The sequence below is a fragment of the Oncorhynchus tshawytscha genome, linkage group LG14 (genome assembly GCF_018296145.1).
Source record: "Oncorhynchus tshawytscha isolate Ot180627B linkage group LG14, Otsh_v2.0, whole genome shotgun sequence".
Taxonomy (NCBI): Eukaryota; Metazoa; Chordata; class Actinopteri; order Salmoniformes; family Salmonidae; genus Oncorhynchus; species Oncorhynchus tshawytscha.
This window is the reverse complement of record NC_056442.1, coordinates 30,622,022-30,632,253: the sequence shown is the minus strand read 5'-3', so window position 1 is coordinate 30,632,253 and position 10,232 is coordinate 30,622,022. Positions and strand designations below refer to the sequence as shown.

The following is a 10,232-nucleotide window of genomic DNA, read 5'->3' as shown; positions in this document are numbered from 1 at the left end:
AAATGCCAATAACAGATGATCTTCTGTGTCATAGTGTCAGACCTCTTGGAAGAGGCCATGACATGTTAACAGGAAGGCTACTATCAAAGTACACTGAGAGGAAGAAGCACATGTTCATCTGTCTATAGAAATCATCAGAAGACAAAGGGAACCAAGAGCAGCGGAGATGACTCTCTTTACAGTACAGTTTTTATTAGCCAGGAAATAAATTATATTTTTAAGAGTCATGAACAAAACAAAAATAATAATGCAGCACATCAAAGAAGTTGAGCCCAAAAGCCAGAATACTCCCATTCAAACAATATACAGCATTATATATTTTTTTTCTCAAAGTAGGGACACACATTCACCTGGTAATGTTATGATCAATAAAACCTAGTTTTTACTCAAGGCTCCAGATATGCAAGTAGGGAAGGAGAGGAAGAGATAGATGGGTAATCATAAGACATGCATCTACCATCATCACAACCACGCTTAAAACTGAAGCAAGATGTCAGTCTAGTCTCTTGACACAATAAGACCTGCTCTACCTGACATTTCTGTGCAGAGAGAAAAACATGAATTATTACAACAAAAGTTGAGTTTATGTCCTAGTTTAATACTGTTCATTTGTTGTTACTCATAAAGTGGCAAAAATGGTAATCTTAAAACATTGTTGAACATGGCTAAAATCCAGAGAAGCGCTAAGTGTATCAGAATGAGTTACATTAAGTACATTACATTACTCTGATAACATATCTTAAGAAGAATGCACTAATTGTAAGTCACTCTGGATAAGAGTGTCTGCTAAATTACTAAAATGTAATAACACTTTGCTAACGTTCCAAATGACACCTTATATAGTGCAGTACTTTTGACCAGAGCCATATTGGCCCTGGTCAAACAGTAGTACACTAAATAGGAAATAGGGTAGCATTTGAGACACTCTTCTTCTCCAGGTTGTTTTGATGCAACAACTACAGCAGTGATGCATCACCATTAACGTCAGATACCAGGGAAGGAAGACATGAAAAACAACAATGGTACTAAAACCAGTCTACCTGCTGGACACAATGTCATTCAGTGGACGATATAACTGCATAAACTGTCAATGATGATATTAACACACACTTTTTATTCACAAAGCGCTGATATCCTTCAGAGTAACTGTTCAAAAGTTGAACTAGTCAGTCTGTTGAGAAATGTAACTAGCTCATGTGGAGAGCCTCTTATTGCCAACAGTTTACAGGTAGTAGAAGAGTTATCCACACATTACATCACCTGATAGAATAAACAATGAACTATTTTGGCAATAATCAGTATGTGTGTAAGTGTGTTTCTCATAGGTGTCCTCCACTGTAGAACAGTGGACTATACAGTACTGGGTAGATATGTAGTGTGTATGAATGAAACATGGTAAGATAAAGTAAAGCCATGGCATCATGCCCAAACAATTCATAACTGCTAAATCCCAAGTAATGTTTCCCTCGTCTGACAATCACTTTGTCTTGAGGTGTCTAAATTGATTCCAATGTGGTTGCATTCAATTCAGTGAGAGAAAAGAGGAAATTGCTACCTAGCCTGCATCCCAAATAGCACCATATTCCCTACATAGTGCACAACTTTTCAGTAGAGGGCTATGGATCCTGGTCAAAACTAGTGCACTATATAGGGAATAGGGGGCACACTTTAATTTCCCACACTATAACATTATCCCAATGCCAATAGCAAAACTCAAACAAAAAAAGAGTCAAAGAGGGATAGTGTTATTAAGTCATCTCATACATTTCATCATGTAACATTAATAAGTGGCTATGTACACCTAGTATCCCGCTACAGACCGGACCTATTTATCAAACACTCGCATACAATCTCATACAAACAAACCACATTGATACAAATTAAATAAATAAACAAGTCAACAACACACAGCCCCAACACTTTTCTAGTTCTTCCATCCTCACCCCACTCATATACTGCAACACACAATCTTCTGTAAAAGGTGGTGGGTAGGGTACATTAATAGCAACACTGCAATGCCATTGCTTTAGCAACATGACCTCTCACCACAGGAAGTGCTCCAGCAGTTGGGGCTCTCTAGATATTGCACTGGAGGGATTCTACTATTCTATATATAAAAGGAGAATATAAACTACTTTTTCCTATATAGGAAACAAATGACTTTTCCCTTTATAGGGAATTTAAAACTACTTTTTGCCCCCAAAAGTATTTATATTTTCTAAATGTGGGCAAGTCAGTTAAGAACAAATTCTTATTTACAATGACAGCCTAGGAACAGTGGGTTAACTGCCTTGTTCAGGGGCAGAACGACAGATTTTTACCTTGTCAGCTCGGGGATTTGATCCGGCAACCTTTTGGTTACTGGCCCAGCTTGCTAACCACTAGGCTACCTGCCACCCTAATACAGTACCTAGGGAATATGGTGGCATTTGGGAAGAAACAGTCATGAACAGTCATGACACCCACTCATGGTCTGACAACAATACACCTGTCATATCATGCACTGGCTATGGATGGGGGAGAAAGAAGAGTAGAGGTACAGGAGAATCAAAGATCGCTAGAGAGCTTTGTGACTTCAATCGATCGGACGACGCTGTGCAGCATTTACAAACGATACACACAACAACAACACACAAGTGTTCACAAAAATAAAGATGAGCATTGAGAAGGAGAATGAAAGTGATATATAAAACCACTCAGACACACTGACCTACAAGGTAAGAAACAGAAAAGTGATGGTCTCGTTTGTTCTCACCCTGGGACTGGCTGATACGTAAGGAGCCATGACCTCTGAGGGATGTGGCAGTTGGGGGGTGGGGGGGGTGGAGCTGGAGGGAAAAGTGACACACACACGTGTGACGGGACCTCAGATGATTGCAAGACTTCTAAGGAGCAGCAAGCTGTCAAGGTGCAGACACACACACACAGTACATTTGGCAAAATACACTCCTCTCAATGTCCACTCCATAATGATATAGACTACTAGTCCATTAGTCCTCCTGTCTGTCTGTCTGTCTCTGCGCGGACTGCGTAAGGAGGGTAAGGCAGGGAGAGTTTGTTTATTTAATAATGTCTCTACTGTGATACTGAGACTGTCAGTCAGCCCCACTGTCCTCCTCCTCCTGGCCCCCGGGTGGCGCCACAGTCTGAAGACTACACCATCTATCTCATACAACTAACTGGCCTGCCCCTCCCCTCCCCCCTCCGCCCACAGAGAGACTTCCTCTTCTGAAACAACCACTACTCCCTCCCTCCTCTTCCTGTGTTTCCTCTTCCTCCTGCAGCAGTGAGGATCCAGCCAGGTCAAGCAGTAGGTAGGTAGGTGGTTCCAGTCCAGGTAAGTGGGTTCTATGCCATGTAGATAAAGGTGTTGATGTCAGTCTCGTCCCGTTTGATGTATTTGTGTTCGATGAGCCACTCAATCTGTTCCTTGATCATCTTTTTCTGGGGCAGGAACATGTTCTTAAGGATCTCTACCAGCTCTGTCTGTAGCTGGGCATTACTGATCCTCTTCCTCATCTTCATAATCTGGATGATGGCCTCCTGGAGAGAGGTGGGTGGGTCAAACAATGTACAGCATTATATCTTTACTCAATGTTGCGCCACACATTCAACTGGTATGGTTATGATTTTCACTCAAGGCTTGCAGGGTGGAAGGTAGTAGTGCGTCATTTAAGTCTTGGGGGGGAGTGCTGAAACTACAGGTTCCTCAAGTTGTACCTTTAAACTAGTAACATTACCTGGGTTCTTAATATTCTCAGCTGGACAATGCCCTCGTTCTCCTCCTCTCTCATTCGCTCCGTGGTCAGCTGCAATCGACCAATCAGATTAATCTTGCCTCTTTTCTGGACCTTGGAGTTTTTACTAAGAAACAGAGACTAAAGAACTCAATATCCCATCAGAAATCACACCTGAAACTGCTCCGCAACAGTCCATCCAGGTCTTCAGTAGGAAACCATGACAATATAGCTTTCATCAACATTCAAACTTCTCCAAAATGAATGATGAGTTAGAATACATACAGTTAGTTACATTAACTAAATAGAACATGAATCGACATGGTAAACCAACAGCGGTTGCAGTGAGGTGCAATTAAGGTAGCAAAACTCTCCCATCTTTCCCAAAATCCCAGGTTTTCCAGAAATTCCAGAGATTCCTGGAATCAGGTTGGAAAAAGCAGGAAAATCTGGAATGCTTCAATAAGTAATTTTTTGAAAACGTGGGAATTTGTGGCAAGTTACCAGAATGTTGTAATGCTAGGTACATTCAATGCCTTTATTTAGCTCTGGGGGCTAACACATTGTTGTGGGTTCAAAGCTAGTGTTGTCGCTACGTACATGAGAGAAAAGTCCTGGTTGATGAAGAACAGGGTGCTGTCAGTGAAGTCTTTAGGGGAGGAGACTGAAGGCTCATAGGACAAAACCTGTCTCTTCAGCTTAGGGAATGCTACCAGAGACTAGAGACAGAGAAGAGACAGCAGAGAGGGAAAGAAAGAGGTCATTTGTTTGTTCTCTCAGGCTCTTCTTTGTGTATGAACTGCGTTTATATTGGCATGTGTGCCAATCCCAGAGAGTGTGTGTGTGTTACCCAGAGTGTGCGTCGTAGCTCAGCATCAGGCAGCTCGGTAGCCAATTTAAGGTTCTCAAAGCTGATTCGCTCCCGCGGCCGCTGGTTCCAGGCGAATAGGACAGCCAGCTGAAAGGTCGTGACCTCAAGGTCATAATGACCCATTTCATTCTTGAAGGTGATCTAAACATACATGCACGCACACAGGCATACACCCCCCACACACACACAGGGAGAGGAGGGAGATTAGTATTCCGTTGGACATGAGGTGATAGTAGTTTTTCCACGGATTATATTTCTGAGTGTGTGTGCACTTTGTCTGTCTCTATCTCTCTGTGTCTGTATCTCCCACTCACAATGCCATTGGACATGAGGTGGTGCCAGTGTAGTTTCCTCCCGCTGTGGTTCCTCTTGTAGAAGTCTTCTACCTCTGGGATCAGATCCTCCAGCTCAGTAGGCAGAGATACAAACACCTTCTCACTGCTCCTCGACCACGCCCCCGCATTCAGGATCTTTATATTCACACTGTCAGCTGGAGAGAGAGACAGAGAGAAGGGGGGAGACAGAGAGAGGAAGGAGAGAGAGAAACAGAGAGACAGAGCGTATTAGTGCATTACTATGGTACACCAGCAGGAAGAGTATGGAGGCCGTGGTTAATAATCACACAAGCTCAAGCCATAGGTCTGTGTGTTTGTTACCTCGTAGAGCAAGTGTGCGTTACCTGGTAGAGCCAGCTTGTTGTGTTTGTGCATCTCCTTGAAGACCTGGTTGAGATCATCCGATACTTTAATGTCCTGGAACATCCTGGCCAGCTTATTCACATAGTCTGCAGGCATCCCCACCTCCTACAAACACACACGACCCAGGGGGAAAAAAACAATCAAAAGGGGGTATATAGAGAGAGAGAGAGAGAGAGAGAGAGAGAGAGTCTGTGTGTGTGTTTTTACCCTGAGCCACTCCACCATGTTCTCTTCTATCTCGCTGTCAGCTGAGATGTCCAGGATCAGTCTTCTGGTCAGGTGGGCTTTATGGTACCTCATAAACACATCCTTATTCTGAACATACTTCAACACCAGCAACTAGAGAGAGAAGGGAGGGAGGGAGAGAGAGAAAACACATCCTTATTCTGAACATAATTCAACACCAACAGCTAGAAGAGTTCGGGATGAACAGGATAGAAGACTACGGCTGCATCCTAATTCTACACCCTTCTCGTCATGGATTTCACAACAGCCAATGTTTACACCAATCCAAGACTAAGTGTTTGAGAATGGGGGCTCATTCTACAGTACTAGGGTAGAGTCTTCACCACTTCTTTGAGTTTGAGTTCTATCTCCTCTGAGGTGAGTTTCTTGCTCAGGGTGGTTTTCCTCAGCAGCATGTCACAGTAGTTAGCTAGCAGCTCTGGACACTTCGACTCTGGCTGGGTTTTCAGACCTACCCTGTAGAGAGACACACATATGAATCGTACACATAGAAATCGAATTACTAAAACAGGCATCTACATTCAAGTCTATGGATGCATCCCGATTCTTCACCCTTTCTCCGAAGTCTACATGTGCACACTTTCTTGCGTGAATTTGACAATAATGGAAACTACCTCCAGCCAATTGTTACACAAATCATATGCTTTTAAATCCATGATGGGGAGTGTGAAAATGCACCCTAAGGAAAAGGGTAAAGAATCAGGATGCAGCTAAAGTTCAGTGATGGGTGGACCAGCAGCCATACTAACCCATAACCAAGGAATAAATATAAACATAAAACCCAGGTTTGTCTTACCCTTTCTGTTTGAGGGGCAGCTCCAGTTTAAAGATGGTGGCATCGTTCACTACAGCTTTGTAGGCCTGGAGAGAAACACAGAACTGTCAAACCTCCCGCTCTCCTCTTTTTTTTTTCTCCTCCTCCTCCGCCCACCCCCACCCCCTATCTGCTCCATTCACCCTCTTTTCTCTCGTTGCATCTCTCATCTCCCTTTTTTTCTCCTCCGTCCATCCCTTCTCCTCCCCATCCCCCCTTTCTCTCTGCTCCTCCATTCAGTCTTCTCCCTTCACCCCATTTTCTCTCACTGTGTGTGTGTGTGTTACCTTGTCTCTGGCAGTGAGGAATCGAGGGTCGTCCTGAAAAGCCTCCTTCACCAGTTTACTGAAACGGTTAAACAACATCAGCAGCTGCTCCACGTACTTCTCAGAGTCCTACACACACAGGAATAAGAAGAAAAACATACAGATATACTAGCTGATTTTGAGTGTGTACATGTTTTACTATACTATATTTTACTAGTACCAGAAGTCCTCACAAGAATAGTAACCAACTCAAATTCAGAGAAGTGAGGACATTTTAGGCATATCAGTTAGGGTTAGGATTAGAATTAGGATTAAGGAAAATAGGATTTTGAATGTGAATCAATTGTTGGTGTGCAAAAAGTCCTCACAAGTATAGTAAGACAGATCTGTGTGTGTGTACATACAGAAGTGATAGTCTCTGCAGCAGCCACCATATCAGCCAGCCCAGCGTTCATGATGTGATCCTCCAGATCTTTCAGCATGGGCTCTATCCCACTAGGAACCTTATCCATCAGGGAAAACATCAGGTGGAGCTCTGCAGGGTGAAGGACATTAACGTCACACAAAGAAGGACCCTCCTCTACAACCGGTCCCAAGGCTGGTGGGTAAAAGTAGTACTGTAACGTGTTACTCACTGTCTGTCTCGTTGCGTTTGATCATGCCGGGACATTCGGCCAGGATGGTTTCTTTAAACGACGTCACCAGAGCGTTCACACAACATTCCATCAGCTGGAAAGAGACATTAGAGACTGACATTGATCTACCTCATCATCTGTTGACTGTGAATATGAGTTTAAACCAGTCTATACAGACTCATGGGTAAACAGTCTGTCTACTCACTGCTTGGACAGAGTTACATTCACGACGAGTCTCGAGGTATCGAACTGCCCTCTTCTCCTCTTCCCTTAGCTTTGTGTCTGCCTGCAAGACACACACGATCAGTGAATGTATACACACCCAGTAAGAAATTGTCACAACAACACACGGACTCTCTCCAACACACACAGAGAGAGAGAGCAGTCCTTACATATTTCATGTAGTTCTGGACTCCATTCTGCTGTAGGTATGATGGGGCCTGTGTTCTATAAAACCTCTCAGTTGAGTCCAGGTAGGCCTTCTCAAAGTTATCTCTGTAGATCTGGAGCTTGTCTTCAGGGTTAGAGCACAGGTTGACTACACACACACACACATACACACACACACACACACAGTCAACATACCATACTTCACAAAAACTTGCCATATAAAATATTTGGATGGTTTGCCACTCAGTGTGTATATGTCCTACCGTAAGATTCTCGTACTCCTATAACCAGCTGGGAGTCAAAAGCCTCTCCCAGCCTCTCAGCGTGAACCAGCTTCATAGCACTGTCCTGAAGACGGCTTTTTATGTTGGAGAAGATCGACTCGTTCCATGTGTCCAACATCAACTAGAAGAGAAGCCGATGGGTATTGAGAGAGGAAAAGAGAGAGTGTAAGTAAGCAGGATAAGACAATTGACACATGCTATCAAAAAGAAGAGCATTGTCCATCTCTCCCCTCTCTCTTCCTCCTCTCATCACCTTGCGTACGATGCTGTCCTCAACGTTAGACTTCTTGTTGCTGCCCTGCTTCCCCATCAGTGTGATCTCCAGCTGACAGAACGGTTTGGGCAGGATGTCACACTGTGTGAAGAACTTTCGCCACTCCACAATGTAGGCCTTCAGTAACGCTGTGTCATCCTGATGACTCAACACACGCTGCCATGGAAACACAGGTCAGAGGTATGTTGCATAGGTAGAGGTCAGGAGTTTAAGGGTAGCCTCTTGCCTGCAACTGTCATCACTGTACTGGAAAGGGGTGTGTGTGTGTGTGTGTGTGTATACGCAAGCATGTGTGTGTGAACAGCACATTCCAAACTCAAATGTGATTTCACCCCTTACCAAAATCCTTCCCCTGTAACCCACATTCCCACTTACATTCTGAGCTTGTTTGATGAAGTCTAGGATGTCTTCTTTGAGCGCCTGGTGGATCTTAGCTGGGCCCTTATCATCCCACAGACACACAGCATGGACGTCTCTGCAACACACAATAATAAGCATAGTGTTTTTGTGTGTGTCTGCTTTGCAGTTTGGTGTGGTGTGATGCAGTGTGTGTGTCTTACGAGAAGAGGTCAAACCACTGCTGCTTGGTGACAGCCTCCTGTCTCAGTAGCTTGAGAACGATGGGCCTCATCAGGTCCCACTTGTCCTCAAACTGCAAGGAGCCTTTATTCTGAAGAGAGATGATACTACTGTTACTACTCAGGGTCGTATTCATTAGTGCACACTGTCGAAAATGTTTTGCAACAGAAAATGAAAACAAGTGTTTATTTTTGGACAATTTCAAGTAGACACACCTGTTTGCTTCTGTCTCGTGCCATATGAGTATGACCATGTACTCACTACTCTCCACCACACTACCTAAAACCATTCATTTTGGATAGCGCCAGAGAACGAACACAGTTCATACTTACTAACCCATTACTCAGTAACTTGCTACTGCCTGACGCTTTTCAGAATGAACGCATGTTAAATAGTAATTTTTATAATTCTATTATTTTAAAACATAACAATGATCCAGTTCGCTAAAATAAAACCTGCTTCAACTAAAACATTAGCTACGGACTACATTGTCAACAGTGTAGTTGCACCCAACTCTGATAAATTTGTAACAGTCAAGACTGTAATATGTAGTTAGTTAGCTAGCTAGTAACACTAACGTTATTGTGCTGGAGAGCTGTCAAACGGAACTAATGTTAGCTTGCCAATTCAGCTGATTGTTCCACCACCTGGACAAGCCTGCTGCATATTCTCTTACAGTTTGATGTGGACAGATACTACAATGAACTGTGTATGATATTACTGACGAACTGTCAATTTAAAATACGAAATGTTATGCCGGTGACAACTCAATTGCACGTTAGCCAGATGGCTGGCTAGCTAGTCTTAGCATCCCATGCTAGCTAACTAGCAAGAAATACATATCTGTTTACTTCAGTGCAAAAATAAAAGCTGACAAACAGTGTCCGTTGTCGTTTTTTTTTTACTCCTTCATTAACTTATATACATCCAGACTATGGGCATCGGGGCGCACGATTATATCTTCAAATCCGGGTAAAATGCTGACGTGAGAGGCTCTTACCTTTAACAAATTCGACGTCGCCATGTTTCCTCCAACTTGTGCCATCCTCGCGCAATCTCGCGAGTGTGTGGTTGGAGGGGATTAGGTCATGGAGCTTCCTATTTAGCGCAATAAAAATAGACATGTAGATAAAAATGCTAAATATTTGGCCAGATTACAGTATTGTGTCATGACATGTTATCTGCATTTTTATGTGCTGCTCTTTGCACTTAAGACATTGCACCAAATACGATTTTGCAGGTGTTGGAAAATGCATACAGTAGGCCACAGTTGCCGTGGCTGGACCAGTGCTAAATTTAGCTTTTGACTGCCATGGAACCACTGAGTTTTATTACAGGTCAGTACATGATATGTACAGTAGCTATGTGACTTGGAGACAAGTGAGTAACATAGAGAAGGGATATGGACCCTGATTGAATCCACACAGCCTTCCTCTCT

The 10,232-nt window shown here is 43.4% G+C and overlaps 1 protein-coding gene across 1 annotated transcript; it reads right to left on the bottom strand.

The window, feature by feature from the left end:
* Positions 1–171: 171 nt before the first annotated feature.
* On the bottom strand, positions 172–9,865 carry LOC112266992 (cullin-5). Its single transcript, XM_024444982.2, has 19 exons — positions 9,795–9,865; positions 8,776–8,885; positions 8,591–8,690; positions 8,195–8,371; positions 7,921–8,062; positions 7,660–7,805; positions 7,473–7,553; positions 7,268–7,361; positions 7,037–7,167; positions 6,654–6,761; positions 6,349–6,413; positions 5,876–6,008; positions 5,514–5,645; positions 5,288–5,411; positions 4,923–5,098; positions 4,588–4,749; positions 4,338–4,456; positions 3,741–3,864; positions 172–3,543 (listed from the first exon to the last, which is right to left on the bottom strand). Exons 1-19 carry the CDS (start codon positions 9,837–9,839, stop codon positions 3,349–3,351), a joined length of 2,364 nt encoding a protein of 787 aa, XP_024300750.2. The 5' UTR covers positions 9,840–9,865; the 3' UTR covers positions 172–3,348.
* Between the last annotated feature and the right edge of the window lie 367 nt (positions 9,866–10,232).

Excerpts from the sequence above, each read along its gene's own strand:
- LOC112266992 (XM_024444982.2), bottom strand. The coding sequence starts at position 9,839 with ATGGCACAAGTTGGAGGAAACATGGCGACGTCGAATTTGTTAAAG. Across the intron at positions 8,372-8,590 it reads TCATCAAACAAGCTCAGAAT|CGTGTGTTGAGTCATCAGGA; the intron begins GTAAGTGGGAAT and ends TTTCCATGGCAG. Across the intron at positions 7,362-7,472 it reads AATGTAACTCTGTCCAAGCA|CTGATGGAATGTTGTGTGAA; the intron begins GTGAGTAGACAG and ends GTCTCTTTCCAG.